This window comes from Sinocyclocheilus rhinocerous, unplaced genomic scaffold (assembly GCF_001515625.1).
Source record: "Sinocyclocheilus rhinocerous isolate Xijiao unplaced genomic scaffold, SAMN03320098_v1.1 scaffold306, whole genome shotgun sequence".
NCBI lineage: Eukaryota > Metazoa > Chordata > Actinopteri > Cypriniformes > Cyprinidae > Sinocyclocheilus > Sinocyclocheilus rhinocerous.
Genome location: NW_015662161.1, coordinates 892,537 through 915,003, shown reverse-complemented (window position 1 = coordinate 915,003; position 22,467 = coordinate 892,537). Strand labels below are relative to the sequence as shown.

At 38.8% G+C, this 22,467-nt stretch overlaps 1 protein-coding gene across 2 annotated transcripts in view; it reads right to left on the bottom strand.

The window, feature by feature from the left end:
* Positions 1-5,642: 5,642 nt before the first annotated feature.
* Positions 5,643-22,467, bottom strand: part of kcnt2a (potassium channel, subfamily T, member 2a) — a 32,775-nt gene continuing 15,950 nt past the window's right edge. The window contains exons 15-28 of one of the 2 annotated variants that reach the window (XM_016537376.1): positions 21,079-21,228; positions 20,762-20,955; positions 18,762-18,972; positions 18,534-18,639; positions 17,986-18,158; positions 17,775-17,846; positions 13,455-13,589; positions 12,717-12,828; positions 12,484-12,585; positions 10,651-10,734; positions 10,405-10,533; positions 8,932-9,205; positions 7,142-7,226; positions 5,643-6,194 (exon numbers count right to left, since the gene is read on the bottom strand). In XM_016537376.1, the coding sequence (XP_016392862.1) occupies positions 6,089-6,194; positions 7,142-7,226; positions 8,932-9,205; positions 10,405-10,533; positions 10,651-10,734; positions 12,484-12,585; positions 12,717-12,828; positions 13,455-13,589; positions 17,775-17,846; positions 17,986-18,158; positions 18,534-18,639; positions 18,762-18,972; positions 20,762-20,955; positions 21,079-21,228 (1,933 nt within the window). In that variant the 3' untranslated portion in view covers positions 5,643-6,088. The remainder of the gene's footprint in view (positions 6,195-7,141; positions 7,227-8,931; positions 9,206-10,404; positions 10,534-10,650; positions 10,735-12,483; positions 12,586-12,716; positions 12,829-13,454; positions 13,590-17,774; positions 17,847-17,985; positions 18,159-18,533; positions 18,640-18,761; positions 18,973-20,761; positions 20,956-21,078; positions 21,229-22,467) is intronic. The other variant, XM_016537377.1, reaches the window with a different exon arrangement.

Below are 22,467 nucleotides of genomic sequence, written 5' to 3'. Positions count from 1 at the left end.
CATACCGTAAATATATCAAAACTTAATTTTTGTTTAGTAATATGCATTGCTAAGAACTTCAGTTGGACAGCTTTAAAGGTGATTTTCTCAATATTTCATTTTTTTTGCACCCTCAGATTTCAGATTTTCAAATAGTTGTATCGCAGCCAAATATTGTCCTGTCCTAACAAACCATACATCAATGGAACTCTTATTTATTCAGCTTTCAGATGATGTATAAATCTCAATTTCAAAAAATTTACCATGACTGGTTTTGTGGTCCAGGGTCACAAATAACAAATGAGGGGCTTTTTTTTCATGTCAGCACCCAGATACCCAAGTTACCCAATTCAGATTATTTTTTCCTTCCATGTGGCACAGATCAGATATGACCCATGAACGTGTAAACAGGAAAAAAGCACATGGATTCCGATATTCACAGATTGGTTTCAGGCCTCAGTCATACGTGTGTGTGGTAGGTTTAGGGAAGTTTTTCCTGCCTGTATGTGGTTGGTGAGTTCGTTCATCAATTACCCTACCAGTGGGAAATATTTTTAGATATTTTGGCTGGAAACAAGACAAAAAAACTAAGTAAGAAAAGCATTTTTTGCAGTGCATTTTTTGGAGAGTTCATCTAATTTGTCCAAATTTTGTTTTAAAGGCACAATATGTAAGTTTTCGCCACTAGTGTGTAATTGGTTATTATGAGCAACACTGTAAAAACAGGTTAAAAAAATCATGGTGCAACATTGAGCAGATCTAAATTTAATGCTGCGGTCAACACTTTTCGTTTTCATTTTCAGTTTATTCGCGACAGCCGTAATGGATTTAGTTTAACTGTACTGCAGCATTTGTGTCCGTGTTGCCATAGTTTCTACAAGCGGAAACTGAGGATATGCGGATATTACGTCATTGATAGGCGACAATGACCAGGGACGAGTCATTATTTAAAGGTGCTATTTAAAACATGGCTATTTAAATAATTATATTCCTACACTTGCAATCAATGGTATTCATGTATTAGATAAAAAATGCAATAACTTCTTTATTAGAAATGCGCTTTCTTCAACTCCAAGGAACCTCCCTAAATCACGATCTAAATGGAATATTTGTTATCCGAACTCTGTTCTGGATAACCTATGGACCTCTCCTCACAAATTTTGTATTCCAAGTAAAATTAAAGAACTCCATTTCAAGATTGTTCATAAATATTAACCTTGTAACTTACTCTTGAGCAGGTTTTCTCAGAATGTATCTTCTTTATGTTCCTTTTGTAATATTATAGAAGAATCGATTCTGCATCTGTTTTATCATTGCCCATTCACCAAGTCTTTTTGTTCAGAAGTTACCATGTTGGTATTCCTTTGTTGTAAAAAAAAAATTTTACAATTTACTTCTAAATGTGCTTCTGGTATACTAAACTGGTATACCTATACTTAAATTCTGCTAAATTGGAACAAATTTTGTACTTAATGCACTTTAATTCCGCAGAAGTAGTGCTGAAGTCCAACTAAAGATATACTTAAGTATTGTCACAAATCCTGTCCGTGGCCTTCCGTCCGATTGCCACCAGAGATCGCTCTTCCATTACATTGACTCTCCTATTACACAGACTGTTACATGTCACCCCAGATTACATCTCCCATGTTCCATTGCACTAATTACGCACTCACCTGCAGCCAATCACACACACTTTAAATACGAGGCCCTAACCACCATTCAGGGCCGAGTATTGTCTAGCGTTTATCGCTCTCCTAGTGATAGCTACTTTACGGAGCCAATCTAGTTTCCCCAGTCTTAGTTCCTAGTTTAATCTAGTCTTGCTCATTGCCTGTTTTCCCGTGTTTTGATCCTAGTCTGTGTATCTCGTTTCTGTGTGTTCTCTGCCTGCCTTGGATTTTGGCTTGCTCTGGATTACCCCTGTCATCGCACCCTGTTTGGATACTGTATGCTTCTCGCCTGGATTCTGGCCTGTTTTGAATTACCCCTTTGCCTCGCCCTTTGGATTACGTTCGCCGTCGATTGACCCACGCCTGTTTACCGGACTACTCTTTGTCTTGTCTTCAACATACCTGTTTGCCATCGTCTGACCAATTCCTGTTTTTGACCATGTCTTTTAATAAAAGCTTTGCATATGGATCCGCACGTCTCTCTCAGTCGCCCCGTTTCAAGTATATTTGATTGTGCTAAAGTTAAACTATTGCAAGTATACTTTAGGTACACTTTAAATATCTTGCATTTAAAGATCGATATTATTCAAAGATCATACAATCTTCATCAATAATGACATTAAAACACATTTTAGGCTTAATATTAAGAAATGTGGATTGTGCACAAGTAGTACTCCAAATAAAATTTCATTATAATTTTTATATCAGTAAGTCTCAAGCAATAGGTCAGTAAATATGTTAATAGGTTTGAACTATACTTAGTATGAAATAAATGTATTTTAAATATATTACTTTTTTACTAAGGCAAATACTGCTTGCATCTAATTACTATTAAGTGCGCCGATCAGGATTTTTGGAGCCGATCACCGATCGTCGATCACAGGAAGCAGTACCTGCTGATACGATCACCAATACCAATCTTTTTGAAGCCTTCTTTTTAACATGTAGAATTATTTATAGTGCAACTCCAATCAGGATTTTTACAGACATCCATTCTTGGCCTGAATTTCATTTTTGAAAATGGGGGGAATTCCCCTCTTTAGTGACTCTTGTGGGGGGATTTTTTGAGGGGTGGAGGGGGGCATTTTTTGGACCTTTTTCTCACCTAATTGTTTGATCATGCAGTGCATTTTTGTTTTTACAATGGGGAAATTGTTGCCCAATAGCTAGCCTGATTTCGTGAGGTGTATGTGAATTGGCCTTAACAGCGCAGGCACGAGGTGAACGCTATATGTGTTTGCGCTTTGAGTGTGCATGAGCGCACCGTCTCTAGAGCGCGCGAGTGCTGAATACTGGCAAGACTTGAGAAATGCAAATTATAAACTGTAGTGACGATACGATACTGCCTCGATTGTGCAAGTGACAGCTCGCGTGCATCTCGCTTAGTGCAGACGCGATGTGGTGATTTGAAGCCGTTTACGCATTGGTTTTTGTATATATGCGTTTGAAAAGTAATGTCTGTTTTTAAACATTTTGTTGAATGTGGATTATTATTTAAAAAATAATATTAAAAATGTATAAACAAGTGATGCATATTTTTCCTCTTTGTTTCAGAAGAGCCTGTGACAACGTTGTAAGTTTGTGCGGTCACATTAGTGAATTTCACAGGCACAAAAAGTCCATGGTCTCTGATCAACAGGTTTGGCTGGTTCAGCTGCTAGCAGGTGCATTATCAAGCATGCCGTTATACAGTGTTTTTTTTATTTTTTTAGAACAGAACGACTTTAAACGGCTCTAAATATTTTTATGAATGTTGTGCATCTTGTGTTTGCTGGTGCATTGAGAGGGTTTATTTTTTAATGTCTGTTTGTTGGCGTTAAAATGGCACTGGCAAAACCATCTATCAGAAAGCCAGACTAAAACTGTAATGTAATTTCTCAGAAAAAAAGATGGGATGAAATCATTGGATTCCAACACTGATATAAGGAAGAGAGATGATTGTTAAAGCATGGTCTCTCTAGTGTACAGTATATTGCACATCGTGGCAAATACAGTTGGTCATGTAGAAAATCGTATATTGCACACAGTATTCTACAGAAGCACCAAATAAAAAAAAATGCTTTAGTAAATCACACAAATCAAACCTAACTAATATAAAAGAGATACTAAGATAAAACATTGAAAATTACTTTTCCCTAATAAATCTGACTGTCCTTTATTATGTCAGCTTAGACTTTTCTTGACAATTTCAACTTGCCATAACAGACTTTTGTCAATGGCGTTTCAATCTCATAATTTTGATTTGTGTCAGAATTATAATTCATTAAAAGATTTTTTTCTTATGTGATGGAAATGGTTTCCCACTTTTTCGTCATAATTGGGGCTTTTTATCTCATATTTTGAATTGGTCATACTTTGGACTGTCAGTTATGGACTTCAATTTAGACTATACCTCTTTTTTTTTTGAGTGACAACCCTTTTGAAAGTACCATTCTTCAGGAATCTCTTTTTGATGATGGACAAGAACTATTATCTCCACTGTGGGATGAGTGGAAAACTTCCAAGTCAAATTTGGATAAGACCTATTTACATGGCATAACGTTATCTGAATATCTTCTTGGTAAGATGATGGTGATTTTTAAAAGGCTTGGACTGACATCTTGGCTTGGACTGACATCTCGACGATTACTTTTTTTTACAGAAGAGGGAAACAGTTCTTGAAACTGATTTGAACAGAATTGAAACAGCATTAAATTAAAATATGGAGGATCATCATCTTTTCTTCACCACTTTAAAATGTCTGAAAAAGAGAAAGCCTTGCAGGCTTATGAGGAGCTACAAGTGAGGAAACAAGACAAATTTTATAAAGATTAACATGACTATTCTGTGGGGTATGTGCATATGTGGAAAGTCAAAATGGATATATTAACTTCCTCGTATCCGTCATCTGGTCCTGCCCCCAAACTAAGAGGGAAATGTAATCTATCGACGTGAGACAAGAAAGAACAGCTCATCTTATTCCCTCTCTTTAAGTTCTTCAATATCAGGATGCCACAGGGAATATCAGCCTTAACATAAACCTGTGGAACAAGCAAGATGGTAGAACCTGAACTATCCGTTTTATAAATTTACAGTCACTACTGATAGGCTACTCCTAATGTAGAAATTTTAATTTTCTGTGAAGCTGCTTTGCAAAGATTTGTATTATGAAAAGCAGTATACAAATAAATGTGAATTGAATTGAATTAATCAAAAATTATGGTATGTCATATTTGATCGTTGTTGTTGCTTTTTTCTTGTTAGGACTTTTCTCTTTTTTTTAATTTCCTTTTTTTGTTGATAGGAAGCCATTCCCACATTTAGTAGAGTAGCGCCTGTTGCTGATTATAACAGTGCAAAATGCAGTATGTGTCAGTGTTCTTGATGTCTGAAGAAGGCCTTGACTATGGCCGAAACCTCGCGTTTTTTGATCAATAAAATTGGAATTCTTTAAGAGTGAGTGTCGCACCCTTGGTAGAGCATCTGTTTTTAATACCTTTTCAGTTTAGACTATCTCATTTTCAACTTTGTTATAATTTAACTCAATTTTTTTTGTCATTTGATATTTTGTCTCTGTAATGACATCTCAGTTTTGACTCTTGACTGTCAGTTTTGACATGTCAATTTCAACGTAATTGACTCACAGTTTAGATTTTGTTTTGTCATAATTTTGAATTTTATCCAAATTTTGACTATCAATTATGACATCAGTTTAAGTCGGTTTCAACTTTTTTTTTTGTTTGGACCTTTTATCCCATAGTTATGACATCTAATTTTTTATTTTTGTCATAATTCTGATTCATCAAAACATGATTCTTTTCTCTTGTGTGATCAAAACCAGTCCTGCACACTTCACACACTCCTGTCATTATTTCCCCAAGTTTATGGCTTTCAGCTGAATTTGTAACTATATGAGTGAAATTATTATATTTTTTGCTCCACAGAACAGTAAAAGCATATGGGTTTAGAGCACCACAAAACATGCAAATAATGACAGAATCTTAATTTTGGGTTGAAATATTACTTTAAGTAATTGTTGATATCCAGTGTTTTCAATATTTTTATTGGTAGATATTTTGTGGTCTTTATAGGTGGGTTACACTGGCACTATGTATATAAATATAGTGGGATGTGAGAAATGCAGATCCATGCATTACTGCAGTTGGGTCTGACAGGAATCCAGCAGCTGCCTAATGTGAGTTCCAGCCAGAAACAGAACTTTAACTGGATCACTGTCTGTGACCTTTGAACTCTGTGTGTCAGTCTTAGCATGAAGCGGGACAGGAGCGTGCTGGCTGGAACAAATACAGTACGATAAAGCGAAGGCTTTACATGCATTATTCTGAGCTGTGTATAGGTAATACATTAATGGCTTTCAGAGCTGATTAACCTGATGCTGAAGAACAAACATTACTCGTGTCACAGTGAAGATAAACAGCTGTTGTGATTGTGATCTCCATTCAGAGATTATTCTTTGTGTTCCTGTCTCTTATTTGTAAATCGCTCCTCATGCTGTTGTCAGTATTGTTCAGCTTTAATGAGACAGGATCTTTACGGATTATGTACCTGAAACCAAAACAAATACAATTGAAAAGTACATAAAACTACAGCCACATATATAAGGTACAACCATTAGGCTGAATGTCATGTCTAGGTCATACTGCATCCTAAAAGCAACAGACAGCATGGACAATAAACAGAAATACAATATATAGAAATGAAATTTATACAAGAAATCATAAGAAATAAATTTTTAAAAATAAAATGTCCTTTTTTAGATCAGTAAGATTTGTTTTATAGTGACATAGTTTTCTATTTTTCGTAACAACTGACAATTAAGCAAATTTCACCTCTAAATTCTCATTAAAATAAAAAACGCCCCTACTGTAATTGCACTGTTTTGGGCAATCAATAAAATATAATATATGTGTGAATATATATAATATATATGATCATATTATTATAATATATTATTTATTATTATTATTATATGTAGTGTTAGCTGTACAGGATTTGGTAACACTTTACTTAGTGCACTTTAGACATTCTACTAACAGTAAGTAACTTTGCTGTTAAATGTCAACTAGCAGTCATTAGAGCATTAGTAGACTGTCTGCTTAATATCTTCTTACACTTTATTTGGATGGGTTCACTACATACAACATACTGACTATCAGAAACTTTGCAAGTATATGTCAACTTATTCTACTAACCCTAAACCTAACCTAACAGTACTCTGAGAGTTAGTAGACATGTAGTTGCAAATGAATGAGAATTAGTTGACATGTAGTTGCAAAGTTACTTATAGTTATTAAAATGTCTAAAGTGGAATATCAAAAAGTGTAACCCAGGATTTAATTTAGTATGATTTAAATTATTTAAAAAAACAATAATAATAAAATTGTGTCTATTACAATGCAAAACTACTAAAATAGACTAATAAGTAAGAAAATAAGAAATCACAATTTTGCTAGAATTTGATGCAGTGTCCCAATAGATTGAGCTTCACTTACACAATGTCATTGAGCTCCAGTCTTGTATCTGGTGACGGGTTGATTAAGGCGTATGAGTGACTGCTCTGGTCATTATTCGTCTCATCTGGATTGAGAGACAAATGTTAACAATATAACTACAATCTTCTTCTAGAGCTGGGGTTCCCAACTCTGGCCCTCGAGGTCCACTTTTCTCCAGATTTTGACTCCAACCCTAATCAAATACACAATGACAAGCTCATCAAGGTGTTCAGGATCACTAGAAAGCTACAGGCAGGTGAGTTTAATCAAGGTTGGAGCTAAACTCTGCAGGAGCGTGGACCTCGAGGGCCAGAGTTGAGAACCCCTGTTCTAGAGGTTTTCAGTCATTACAATGTGTAATACTCCAGAACTCCAAAACCATTTAATGATAATGAGACACTCAACTGAAAATAGGAGGTATGAAATCAAATACATTTAAAAACAAATATATATAGTGGAGATCAAAATTAGAGAACAATTTAGGAACAGTTGATTTTTTTCAGAAATAATGTAATCTTCATCATTCAAAATTTGAAGGAATTTTAGTTGTGGCTATACCATGCTAGCAGAACACTGTTTTACAAAATAACCAAGGCACTGCAACAAAAAGCCTTTACTTTGTGGAAAACACAGTGATCAAAAGAGAACAGCAATGATTGTAGCACGAAGAAAGATTACAACTAAAATTTCTAAGGTTACAGCAGTCAAAAACTAGTAGGAAGGGAGGCCCTTGCTTTGAATGACTTAAGCACATCTGTGGCTGCAGGACATCACTAGTCTCTCACACTGCTCTGGTGTGATCTTGGTCCACTCTTCTTCCACAGTTCGGTGACTCTTAACCATAACTTTGTCACCAAGGATTTTCTGGAGAATTTCAATCGGGTTTGGCTCAGGACTCTGGACTGGACAATGTTTTGCTGTGTGATAGGAGGCATTGTCCTGTATGAAAATTGCTGGCTAATTGGACGATGAACGCAGGGAAGGAACAGCATTTTGCTGCAGGAGGTTCTGATAAAAATTTTGAATTCACTCTGCCATTTAGCTGTATAAGAGGCCCAACTCCTGCTGCAGAAAACATCTCTCAAACCATGACACTTCCTCCTCCACCATGATAGCAGAGGAGCGGATCCAGCGAGAGCTTGATGGGGCGACACGGACTGAAAAAGTTTTTCAGGAGTCACGGGAATTGAGGCGGCGCAACTATAACGACATGTGAATAATCCCGCCCACTCTAAAGCGGTACTGAACTGCAGTGGAAACGCGAGCCGTGCTGTGCCGTACTGAACCGTGCCGAGCCATACCACGCAGTGGAAAAGCTCCATTTCATTCTGACTTCCCTTAAAGGTCAAGACACTGTAAGCCGAGACAGATTCTTACTCTGTTCAGCGCTGAACTGGTAAGCAATTCCAGCTGCAGTGCTGAACCGAATGCCCACTGAGATTCTCCACGTTATCTTGTCCTCTGTGCATTTGTCTTTCGTGGACGACCAGTCTTTTTGGGGAACTTGAATGAGTTAGTGACATTGTAAAGATGCAATATTCTAGAAATCTTCTCTTGCTATTGACTGCTATTGGCCTTCATCTGGACAACCTGCTGTCAGAGGGTTTCAGTCATTTTAGAATGGCTCACCGTCTTCCAAAGTCAATGAAAACTGAAAAGTTAGGCTGCCAGTTAAATACGGTTTGTCAGATAATTAAGGAAAGGTTAATTGTGCACCCCGGTTCTAGACATTCTAAATAACATCCTTCATTCTGAAATGATTTCACTGTAAAATTCGACTGGCATCTCACCGAATCCCCATGTGGAGAGCCCCAGGTTCTTCATGCGTTTCTTGACCAGCTCAGCGAGCTCCTGTCTCTCGGAGCATGAGAGCAGGATGCCGCGCTGCTGGCTCAGTCTGTCTGCTTCGCGCTCGGCCTGCCACGGCCCCAGCAGATTGGATGCCCACTGCATGCTCCTTCGACGCAGAGAATGAGTCTGGATGTCTGGACCCTGCTGTTGCTCCTCCGGGTCCTTTTCCTCCTCAAAGACTGACAGCTTGTCTGACATTTGGGATTGTGGAGTCTAGAAGAAAGAAAAAGAAGGTTTGTCTCGTCGTTCTTGATATTTCCAATATGCTGATATTTACAATACATAATTTTAACCTCTTAATCTGTAACTTTTATTCAATTAACTGCAGAACATTTTTTATTTTAATAGCCCTGTTACTGCATTCTCTTTTTCTTTTTAAAAGGAACAATTCCAAAAAATTGTAACATCTAATTGCATTTTCTCAGTTTTTATTATATATAAGTATTTAACTTTGTTACCAATGTTATAATGAGAAAAATTATCCAACAACTTTCATTTCAAATTAGGGACAAATGTTTGGCAATAACCAACATTTGGTTACAAAACTAGCACATACTGAGTGACAACTCAATTTTCCTGAATTTCTCTCATTTGTTGAAAAACTGGACATTGGGCAGTTCCAAGCTTTATTAATATGGAAGCCCGTTTCTGCCATTAAATAAAAAATAAAAAAGGTAATCGCAACTTCTCTGACTTTTTACATGTTTACATCTCGCAATTCTGACTTCTTTTCTGAGAATTGCATCATTTAAACTCGTAGTTGTGAGTTATAAAGTTAGAATTGTGAGATATAAACTTGCAGTCATAAGAAAATGTCAGAATTGGACTTATATACCTGCAATTACGAGATTATATCTCACAATTCTGAGAAAAGAAGAAGCCAGAATTGTTGGATATAAACTCGCAATTGTGAGAAAAAAAGTCAGAATTGCAAATTAATATCTTGACTTAATTCTGACTTTATAACTCATAACTTTGAGTTAATATCATGCAATTCTGAGAAAAAAAGTCAGAATTGTGAGATAAAAAGTCACAATGATCTTGTGTAACTATCATTTTTTTATTTTGTGACAGAAGCAATCTTTCTTTTTTTCTATAAATTAATGTATTCAGCAAGGATGCATTAAATTGATACAAAAAATGGCAATACATATACTTAATCAAAGAATCCTGAAAAAAAAAGATTATACGTTTTGTGGATGATGATTGTTCTGGAATAGCCTTCCTGATAAAGTCCGGGGTTCGTTATCAGGAAGGCTATTCCAATTTTGTTCAAGTTTTGTGGAGTTCACATAATTGAGTAATGACTAATAAGGGTAAAGCTGGCTCCTGCCTATCCCTTGCTTCCCAGTGTAACTGTTTCTCTTGATCTAAAAGTGTACATGTTGTGGTTGGATTGAACGTAATGAAACCTGAGGAGGTTCAAGTATCTGAGACTCAGTCCTGTAGATGCCGATGGGAATGTCTCCTACAGTGGAGGAGAGCATTTCATACAGTCTGCCATACGTCTCAATGCACAAGACTTCCTCTGTGATACTCATCTGAAATGTAATATACAACACTGTAACACCGCTAAAGCAACATCAAAAATAGCAATATAATAAAAGTCATTTAAATGAAGATGTGGGGACTGTGCTAATGTTAAACGTCATACTTACGGAACATAAAAAACCAGATTTTGGTGTGGTTTCTAGTCCAAGCAGCAGTTTGGTAATGGTTATCATATAATCCTTAACAAAACACTGAAACAACAGAAGCACTCCTAGTACAATTATAGACAAATTTAAAGGCATGAACATTTATGATTTCCAACAGCAAGAGCATATATAGCATTCAAATGTTCAGGGTTAGTAAGATTTTTTTTACATTTTTGAAAGAAGTCTTTCTTTCAGCTGCATTTATTTGATCAAAAATACAGTAAAACAGTAATGTTGTAAAATTACTGCAGTTTAAAAGAAGTGTTTTCTATTTTAATTTATGTAATTTAAAAAAATGTAAAATGTAATTTATTCCTGGGATCAAAGCTGAATTTTCATCACCATTACTGCAGTCTTCAGTGCCACATGATCCTTCATCTTCATGATCCAGGGATCTCACCTGACAGTCTTCTCTGTCCTGTCTTTGTTAAATGTTTCCCAGTTTGTGTTGTGTTTAAGAGCACATGGCTTTGTCTTTGTTTGTGTTTGCCATGTGCTCCTCTCGTCCTGCCTCCTTGTTACCCATTACCACGCCCCCTAGTCTAGTCCTTTTTGAGTCCTCATTTGTCTGAATGTTGTCACCTGTTCCTCATGTTCTCTGCTCCTTTATATTGTTCTCCCTTTCCCTTTTGGTTTGCCAGTTCGTTATTCTATCTTCTCTGTGTTTGCTAGTTCATCTACTATTTTTTTTTTATATGGAGTATTCCCTATTTATTAGTTTGTAGAGTTTTGTTCTAGTCCCTTGTCTGTCTTCCGTCCCGTCCTGTCCTGTCCTGTCATGCAGACTGAGCTACCGGTCTTCTCCCTGGATCTGACTCACAACTAGGCCTGTGCAGTGCCTGAGAGACCATGAGCTCTGCTCCTTTATATTGTTCTCCCTTTCCCTTTTGGTTTGCCAGTTCGTTATTCTATCTTCTCTGTGTTTGCTAGTTCATCTACTATTTTTTTTTTATATGGAGTATTCCCTATTTATTAGTTTGTAGAGTTTTGTTCTAGACCCTTGTCTGTCTTCCGTCCCGTCCTGTCCTGTCCTGTCCTGCAGACTGAGCTACCGGTCTTCTCCCTGGATCTGACTCACAGCTAGGCCTGTGCAGTGCCTGAGAGACCATGAGTGTGGAGTGGCCGAGCTTCGTGTTCCTGTCAGGCCACCGCTGCCAACCTCCGGTCTCCATCTGCACAGCCTCTTCCCCTCACTGGCCTACTGTCATCCCAGGCTGGACCCTTCTCTCAGCCTGCCTGTCTACGAGTCTTATCCCTGCCTTCTGTTTGAGCTGTGTCCACTCCCCTCCTCACCATCTCTTGTCCTGTCAGTATTGTAAATAAACTGATCACTCATTCTGCATTTGAGTCCTCTCTCATAGAATCCCTAACACCTTCAGAAGGCTTAAGAAATTTTTTTTAATTATGTGCAGGACTATTTGATGAATAGAAAAAAAATGAATTTATTTGAAGTAGAAGTCTTTTGTAAAAATTGTTACTGTGACTTTTTTTTAATCAATTTAATGCATCCATGCTTAATAAAAGTATTTTTTTATTTCTAAAAAAAAAAAAAAAACTTATTGACCCCAAACATTTGAATGGTATTGTATATAGGCAAGAAAATAGTTTAATGTGCTAAATCGAGTTCCACAACTATAATGACTGATATGTAATGTGATCTGTATTTGTAAGGACATCTAGTGTTTACATCTAGTATCTCCATTCTTGCTAATGTTTCCATCTAGTGGCCGTTAGCAGGCACACAGGCAAAAATAATTTCAGCTCAACAGGCAGCAGCACTTGTTGTCTTAGTACCTGATATAGCAGTGTGTCCAGCATCCCAATGCTAAACACCCTACCAGCTGCAAAAGGCAGGCGAAATATGAAGGACAGGTTTGAGCCTTTCTCTCTTTCCTTCTGCTCCGTGAAGCCATGCAAAAAAACATGGAAGAAGGTTTAGGCCCAAACAGTATAATCAAAGCAAAACCCTTATTTTATGATTTATTCAAATGAGAGTGACAGAAAGCATGTTATGAATGTCTGCTCACCTTCTCTAGTTTGGAGAAGGCCATTGTGTGACCGTCCTTTACACTGAACTGCATGAATCTCATGTTAGCGGGATGGGTTAACTCTGTGATGATGTTGAGGCCGGAGAACAACCTATAGACCAGCCATTCATTTCAGTTACTTAAGATCTTCTGTTCCCTTGTGAAAAACAAGTGCTCTTAACTGAACTGAATAAGCACTTACAATCTAACAAGGATGTTTTTACAAAAAAAAAAAAAAAAAAAAATACTATGATATTATAATGAAATAAAAATCCAACTAAAGAGTGTACCTAAAGTGTGCTTAAAGAGGGTACAGTTTCATGACTATGTTTCCTAACAATTTCTTCTGCTGAACACAAAAGAAAATATTTAGAAGAAGTATATATCTTTTTTTGTTTGCAACAGAAGAAAGAACCTCATACAGGTTTGAAACAACTTCAAGGGTGGATAATTATGGCAAAATGTTCATTTCTGGCGAACTTTTATTTGACTTTTAAATAGTGCACTTTGTAATAATGTCAAATTGAAAGTTTTTAAAGCATATTTTCAATTATTATTTAATAATATTTTGCCATGCTTTAAAAAAAAACAAAATACACTTATTTTGAAGTGTTGACATGTGAAGTACTTGATTAAGAAATTTATTTTAAACGTACTAAATTGCAACTTCATTACATATGGGTAATTTCAAATATATTGAACCCTTTGGGAATCTCAAAATCTCAAGCAGTCTCTGACCTGAACAGGGTCTGGACATTAACGATAGTTTTTGCATCAGCCATATAGTCTTCCTCAGCGGACATGGTGCTCTCCTTATCCACAACCACCATATTAGCAGCAAACGAGACGCCACAACGCAACAGGTCATCCAGACTGTAAGGAGATAGATAGATTTGCATCACTCTGGTTTCCTAGACAAGAAGCCAGTAAGATTTGCCATTGGCTTTTGAATTATTGCAGAAAATGTAAGCTCTGCGATCAACAAAAATTTATGATTCTTACATATTTTGTTCATCAAAATTATCAAATTAACACAACTTTTATTGAATTTTAAGCCTAGATACAATCACCAAAAGTGAAAAGCTGTAGTTAGGCTATAAACAAACTAGGCCTACACCACGGTGGCATGACTTCATTGTCTTTATTCATTAGAAACCCTGGAGAAATCTGGTTAGCTTTTGAAATGGTCTCTCATGTTGTGTTGAATCACACTTGGGGCAAGCTCAGTTTTCCTCTGAATACTAAAGCCTGACGTTTGTTAATGTTTGTGCAGCTGCACAAACCTATGGCATTTCAGCCTGCCAAAACAGGCTGGCCCGACTACCTATATAAGTTGCCACTGAATGCCATTTCATCTGAATCATTCTCCTTCACTGTAAAGATCATCTCCCCACTGGACTCTGAAGACAAAGAACAAGAAGCCTGCTACTCACGTAGAAGAGTCCCAGCAGAGGAAAGATGCTCTCCCTCTCAGCGTTTCTCCCCTGCAGCTTCCGGTGACAGTTCAGAGCAAATTTTCAGTTCTAATTGAGCAAATTTCAGTGACGTCTGATTCAGATTGCCACACCACAAATGTGGAACATGCAGGGCACCCCTGCACGAGTCAGACGAGCACAGTGAGTGTTTCCCTTGCCTAGGCCGTGCGCACGCTGAGGCGGCGCTCACTGAGACAGATTGCTCTCATTGTGAGAGCATGAGTCTTGCCTCTCTACACTTGCAGAACACCTTTGTCAGTGAAGGTGTCCCCTTCCCTCTCCACTCCCCATGCTCTCCAGTTTCTCTCCTCCCAGGAGCCTCGGAGGGAGAAACAGCGAAGTCAGAGGCCTGAGAAGACAGCCTCGAGTGAGCTCATGCCAGCGCAAGGCCCGCATGTCTCGCCCTCTCCACAGCGAGATGATTTCCTGTGCTTTTTTCCCAAGAGGATCAGCACTCTTTATCTGAAACGAGCGTCATGCTACCCTTTGGAGGATCTGAAGAGGATGCTGCCGATGATTCCATGTCACTGCCAGCCTCTAATACAGAGGATTAGTCCAGCTCCGTGGAGGTCCCCGGCTCCCTTCTGCCCAAGGGTGGTGTACGGCCCAGTGTGGACAGCTAGCTCATTTGCATGAAGGCTGTTCAAGAACTTGGCTTGGAGTGGTCAGCCCCAGTAGAGCCCGTCCGGAGCCGTCTGGATGAAATATTTTTGCCAGAGCACCACCAGTGAGCCTCCCATCAGAGACCAGCACCATTCTTTCCAGAAGTTCATGACAAACTCACCCTACTCGGCTCACTCTTCCAACTCCGCCACCCTCACTTCCACTGATCCCTTGAAGAAGTCTTGCGTTTGCATTCCAATCCCCAATTTAGCTCTGGGTGTTGAAGCCTTTGTTCACACTGTCAAAGCTGGGCCATCCCTCACACTTTGCACATGCCGAACAAACCATCAGAGACCAGCACCATTCTTTCCAGAAGTTCATGACAAACTCACCCTACTCGGCTCACTCTTCCAACTCCGCCACCCTCACTTCCACTGATCCCTTGAAGAGCACTTCCCTTCTTCACAACAACTCGGTGGTCAGTTCACTGCCTCTGTGCAGTAACATGCCGTCCAGAAAACTCAGACCCCTTGCTGCCCTTCTGCAGTCTTGGGAAGCCATCCCAGGCATGTCAAGTTGGGTTCTGCAAACTATAAAACGAGGCTACTCGCTTCAATTCACTCGCACACCTCCCTGCTTCAAAGGCGTGGTCCAAACTTCAGTTCAGGACAATGATGCTCTCCGAAGTGCAGTATCTGCTGGTGAAGCGAGCCATTAAAGCGGTCCTACCAGAGAACAAGGAGTCAGGAAGCCATCATTTTCTCATCCCAAAGACAGATGGTGGGCTCAGGCCCATCCTAGATTTCAGTCTCCTGAATTGCTCCTTAATGAGGCGGCCATACAGGATGCTGACTTTGAAACAGATCCTTGCACCTTTTCCCCTGATTGTTCTGCTCCTTCAGCTCATCAGACAGATCAGGGAGACTGGATGCTCAGTCCTACTGGTGGCTCCACTCTGCCAGCCAGGTCAGGGAACCACAACTGGTCGGGGAAACCAGTTGTGGTTCCCCGACCTAATACAGCTGTCATCAACAGTTCCCTGGCTGATTCCACTGAGGAAAGACCTCCTTTCTCAAGCAAGAGGTTCCCTCTATGCCCTAAACTGGTCCCTCTTTTCTGACTGGTGTGCAATCCAAAACGAAGACCCATCGTCTTGTGAGCTAGCAACCACTTGTCCTTTTTAAAAGAGCTGCTGGATAAGGGGCGCACCCCTTCCATGCTCAATAGAGCCAGGAGACTTAACCCATCTTGCCCTCATACTGTTCCTATTTGAGACCTGTCTACAGTCATCAAGGCCCTCCGTTTGAGTCGCTCCAGGTGGCTGACTTCCAGTCCTTGTTGCTTAAGACCACCCTGCTGCTAGATTTAGTATCTGTCAAGTGTGTGGGTGACTTTCAAGTGTTCTTGGTGAGTGCTTCCTGTTTGGCGATTGGGCCAAACGACTGTAAGGTCATCTTCAAACCCAAGCTAGGTTACTAACTTAAAGTGCTCTCTACTCTAAGCTAACTTACTTTGCCTGGTCCAGGCCCTCAGGATTTATGTGGAGCGCTCTAGCCAATATCGGCAGTCAGAGGAGCTCGTTGTGTGTTTCGGAGACCGCTCTAAAGGGCTGCCAGTTACGAAGCTGAGATTATTCTGCTGGATAGTTCATGCAGTAGCCCTGGCTTATGCCTCAGTGGGCTCTGAGTGCCCCCATTTCAGTGAGGGCCCACTCCACTAGGGGGATGGCTTCCTCCTGGGCTTGGACCAGTGGAGTTACCATTGGGGATATTTGCCAGGCAGCTGGCTGGTCATCACCATCTACCTTTGCTAGGATTTATGATCTGGACATCCCTGCCCTTCAGGCACGGATCTTGTCCACATAATTGTCTTGGACCCCTAGTGAGTGGTCTACAGTGTCTTGACTGCGTGCTCCAGCCGGTGGTCTGAGCCTCACAGGTTAGCCTATGTTTCTTAGGGCCCTCATGGCGGCACCCTAGGGCTGGGATTGCAGGACGGCTTCTGTTCTGCACTTCTACCATGGCGCTATGGTATATTGTTCCCCATGCGTGATTTAACACAATGTGAGAGACCATTTCAAAAGGGAACGCTCTGGTTACTAATGACGCTGCCGCTTCTCAGTCGAAAGAATATGACTGAATGTCATTCAGGGCTGACTTATATAGGCAGTCAGTACTGCCTGTTTTGGTAGGCTGAAATGCCAGAGGTTTGTGCAGCTGCGCAAATGTTAACAAATCAGGCTTCAGTATTCGAAGTTTCCCCCAAGTGTGATTCAACGCAACACTCCTATTTGCGTTGTCAGTGTCATTGATCAGATGAACGTAACGTGTGGTCTGTTTACATGATGGCTCTAGCATCTTACATATTGCTGACTATACTACTAGTTTTTCTGGAATTACATTGTTGGTCTATGAAGGTATGAGACAGTCTTTTCTTCCCTCCAAATGATCAATTTTCTGCCACCATTTTTCACTCAATGCACAATGTTTCTGTGACTGTCCAAAGCACATGAATACGAGGCATGTGAGTGGGAATCTGTTACTAAGCATCTAGCCATAACATTCTAACATGACATTGTTTTACACTGTACACATTTGGCACCACATAAGCAGTGCTAACCTTGCTCCAGAGTAGGCTTTCATAACCCCGGGTAAACAGCAGTGCTAACCCCACTACTAAACTACACCTGGGGTTAAAAGTGGGGTTTAGAATGACAATAACCCAGGTTTTCTGAATTCAGAATGATGGAATCAGAAGTTCAAAAATGCTCATTTGTTTCTGGGTTTTAGGACTTGTTCCTTCGGCACTCTACTGTCAAGTGAGTGAGCTAATACAATGTCTTTGTTATCCCAAGAAGGTGACACTCAGTGTACAACAGCAGGCTTATCTTCTTGCGGACGACAAATTGTAAATGGATTATTTGAGGATGGGATACAAACAAACACGATAATGTTTCATGTTTCATGATAATGTCTCTTGCCTGTCGATTGATCCAAGCAAGTAATATGTCATTGGGAACCAACAGACAGTCTCAAGAAACTCTGCGCCTGGCCTAAAAAAATAGAAATTCAATATTATGTAGACATCAGGGAAAATGTAACTATAACTACAAGACTACAAGATATTGGCAACTAAAGTAAAGCTCAATTAACGAGGTGAAGGAGAGTAATGTGTAAATAAAGGATGTTTACTCATGTTCCAAGAGCAGCACGATGGGACACAGTTCATTCTCTGATCTGTAAGAGGCTCGTAATGGGAGGATGAAGTTGTACAGGCCATTTCCGGTGGTCTCAGCAGACACAATGATGAGCTTATTCTTCAAACCGTATGCTTTGACATCTTCTTTGTCTTTGTGGTTGCAGGTCTTGGACAAAAACTGACATGAAAATAAAGCAATGCAATATTACTATCAAGGACCACAATGGAAACAACTTGTTCAGTGTTGCATGATCGTTCAGAAATCAGTGTAATATGCTGATTTGCTGCTCAAGAAACATTTCTTCTTATTATCAATGTTGAAAACAGCGGTGCTGCTTAATATTTTTGTGGAAACTGTGATACATTTTTAGAAGTTGAAAAGAACACCATTTATTTGAAATGGAAATCTTTTGTAAATGTTTTTACTGTTGCTTTTAATCACTTTAACTTAAACTTTTCTTTTCTACTTGTAATTTAGTACAATTATTGTTGTAAATTTAGATTGTCCACCCAAGTGTAATCAAGATACTGTATGTAATACCTTTTCTAGCTGCATACAACATTTGGGTGCTTTCTCTTTCCGTAAATGGCAAAGTATCGGTGAGCTTCCGATGTAGGGTAAATCTGGAGGATATCCCTTAATGTAACTGCAAAAAAGTTCAGGAGATCTCATTCCCGTAGCAGCCGTCTTGACATTACTCAGTGTTTCTTTGTTGACATTTAATCAAACAAGCAGATTATTTTCTCTCTCAGTGAAAGAAATAATTACCCATTGCTGCCTTCATTTCTAGTGCAGGGCTGACACGGGCTCTTTGACTCATCGATGAGCAGGTTGCCAGTCTGAAAGGAAGGTGAATCAGGCAATACCAGAACAGGAACCATGTTTGGTTTTCTCTTCTCAGATGTATTAGTTTCAATTGAGAGCGATGAACCTAAACTGGACGGAATGTTAATTTCCTGCATGTCTATAGCCATGGTACCTTTAGGAAATACAAACAAAAACCTTTAGACAAAAATATAGAAACAACATCACATTTTTCATCCACATGTTTTTGAAAGAATTTAAAGTGCACCAAATGTCTGAAATTTAAAGGGGTCATATGATGCGATTTCAATTTTTCTTTTCTCTTTGACGTGTTACAAGCTCTTGGTGCATAAAGAAGATCTGTAAAGTTGCAAAGACTAAAGTCTCAAATCCAAAGAGATATTCTTTATAAAGGTTAAGAGTCAACCACGCCTACCTAAAACGGCTCGTTCTAACACAGTTCAACCCAAATATTCAGGTGTGTGCAGCGCATTTTATGGAGGACTGTTTCCTGATCCTGGTAGAGTAGACTACAATGCCGGCTGTTCTGACTCACAGACTGTAAGTACGTTTTTTATATTGAAAGATTTTGCCACTGACGATTCAAACGCAAGCTTTGAGCAGTGTAGAGTAGCGTTTGTAGTTTGTCATTTCTCCGATCACAAATGCAGACATGGTTTTATGTTTACGCGGCGCGATGCAATGCAACGCGTAAAAAGACAGTATAAGTCATTATAATCCGTAATTATGTCCCCACTGGATGCAACAAATGCCTCGTTTATAATAGGTTTTAATGTTTTTGTCTCGTCGCTCCGGCCGGGACAAGGCATCACAATATGGTAAGGGGCGTAACATTTCCGTCACACGCTTGAGGTATTCGGCCAATCACAACGCACTGGATAGCTGGCCAATCAGAGCACACCTCGCTTTTCAGACCGATGAGCTTTGTAAAAATCGACGTGTTTCAGAAAGGCGGGGCATAGAGGAGAAACAATAATGTGCAGAATGTGGAAAATAATGTGTTTTTTGAACCTTAAACCGCATAAACACATTTCATTACACCAAATACACAAAATAATGTTATTTTTAGCAACATCACATGACCCCTTTAAGTTGTTACACAATGAAACACTTCTCTGCTGAAACTCTCAAAATTATAATGGCACAGACATTTAAAATGTTTGGATATACACCACTTGCGTAGTATGTGTGACATTTGTCGTTCATTTCAGAAATGGGAGTATTTTTGAAAAAAGTCTCTTATGCTCACCAAGGCTGAGGGGAAGTTTATGGTGCTTTTTGTCATTTTGTAAGTCGACACACCCATTCACTTACATTATATGGAAACGAGTGGGCAGGATACTCTTCAAAAATTCACCAATTGTGTTTTACAGAAGAAAAAAATATATTAAAAAATTACAAAACATAAAAAAAGAGGAGATTTTTAATGTTTAAGAAATAATACAATTATTCATCAAGGACAAATTAAATCAAAAGTGGCAGTAAAGGCTATTCTTCTGAACTTTCTATTTATGAAGAAATCTTGAAAAAATATATCACTGTTTCAACAATAATATTAAGCAGTGTGACAGTTTTCAACATTGATAATAAGAAATGTTTCTTGATTTTTGTTTCAGCATATTAGAATGATTTCTGAAGGATTATGTGACACTGAAGACTGGAGTAATGATGCTGAAAATTCAGCTTTGCATCACAGGAATAAATTACATTTTAAAATATATTAAAATAGAAAGAATTTATTTTAAATTGTGATAATATTTCACAATATTACCAAATTGTTACTGCATTTACTGTAATTTTTATCAAATAAATAGAGCCTTGATGAGCATAAAAGACTTCTTTCAAAAACATTAAAAATCTTACCGACCCCAAACTTTTGAATGGTATTGCTGTGATATGTACATTATATTTCTTTGAATTATTATAATGTTTATTTGTCTGACCCATGCTAGTAATAGCGCTGCTGGTTGGAGGTTGAGTCTTGTTTCCTTTCTTGGCCTTAAAGCAGGAGTTCTCCTCTTTGGTGAGACTGATGTAGAAGCACACGTCCAAAGGTTCCATGATGTGCTGAGGACCAGGGTTCAGCAGTATATTCTTAGTGTCGTCAGGGCAGACTCCAATGAGACTGATGCCGTACCTACAAACATGATAGAGATATCTACACAAGTAAGAAGTGGCCATTTTTGAGGAATCAAATGTCATTTTTACTGTACTGCAAGATTTAATGCATTTCTCAAATATGCTTTTCCCACATACTCACTTATTATATGCATTAAAGGAGGCATAAGGGAAGCTCTTTCCCTCATACTCAGAAAAGAAGATGCTTTCTTTCAGAACAATGCTGTACACTTCATTTCCTGAGCATTTCCCATAAATCCTGTGCCAGTCCTCAGGAGAATGCTGGCCCTCTCTGCAGAGATACACACATAATATCATATCATATAGAATTTTGCTTTTGAGTTTTACAACTTGTGGGGTGAGTGAATAACAAAATCCAATGGCCAGATTCACTAAAAAGGGCAAATTAGCGTGAGATCGCAATTGCCTATGGGAGTGGAAAGTTGATCTACTGACAATTTGCAAATTAAAGAACACAGTGCAATTTACCAGCGCAAATTAGTGTAGGATCACAAACAAGTAGAGCAATCGGGGTGTCTAACCTACTAACAATGCAGGCACAAAATAGGTTAAGACGTGCTTATTGGGGTGTTAAATAATGGCATAAATATCAGTAAACTGACTACCACAAACCTAAGTAAATCACCTTGCATGATTTAGGGTACATTTGCATGGCAACAATGTACAAAAAAAAATTTTTCTTTGCATTTTTGAAGTTTCACATACAGACCGGTCTGAAACGATAAGTCAGCATTGCGAACAACAACAACAATAAATTGTCTACAAATATTTTAGTCATTTAGTCACATATGACCTAATGTAAGGGCCTGCAATAACGTGGTTTGACAAGTGTGGCGCTGTAGCGCAAGACTGTAACTCAGCTCTCCAGGCTGTAATCCAATAGAAGACATGCTCAAGAGATGTGCAAACGAAACCAAACCAGTAGAATGTGGGAAACTTTTACAAAACTACAAACAAAAATTGCTGTCATGTGTAAAAGCCCCGATAAGAGAAAACAGCAGTTAAGAAAGCATCTGATCATAACAATGTGGTTGTTGCACCAGCTCTGCTATTGGCACTCCAGTAAAGTCACGTCACTTTTATTTATATAACACTTAATGCAATAGACTGCTTTAAAGCAAGCAGTTTTACAGAATTAAACATGAAAAAACTGTGTCAGTCTCACTTTCAGTAGAATTACAACTTAATTTCTGCTATAAAGCACATCTATATATAAATACATATAGAACTTGTGTAACTCAGTGTTTTAACTAACTGCAAAATTTGAATAGTCAATCAAAGCCTACTGATTAATTGATCAAATAAATTATGTTTAGTTGATTGATCGTTGTAATTAGATTAATCGATTATCAAAATTGTTTGTCTGCAGCCCTGTATAGACAACAACGTTGTCAAAACGATCGTCGTCAAAACCTGCATGACCGGTGTCTGAAGCAACGTCAATCTATTGGTCCACCTGGCCCATGACGTCATAGGCGGGGTGCCTGGAAGTATAAAAGGGTACCTGCTG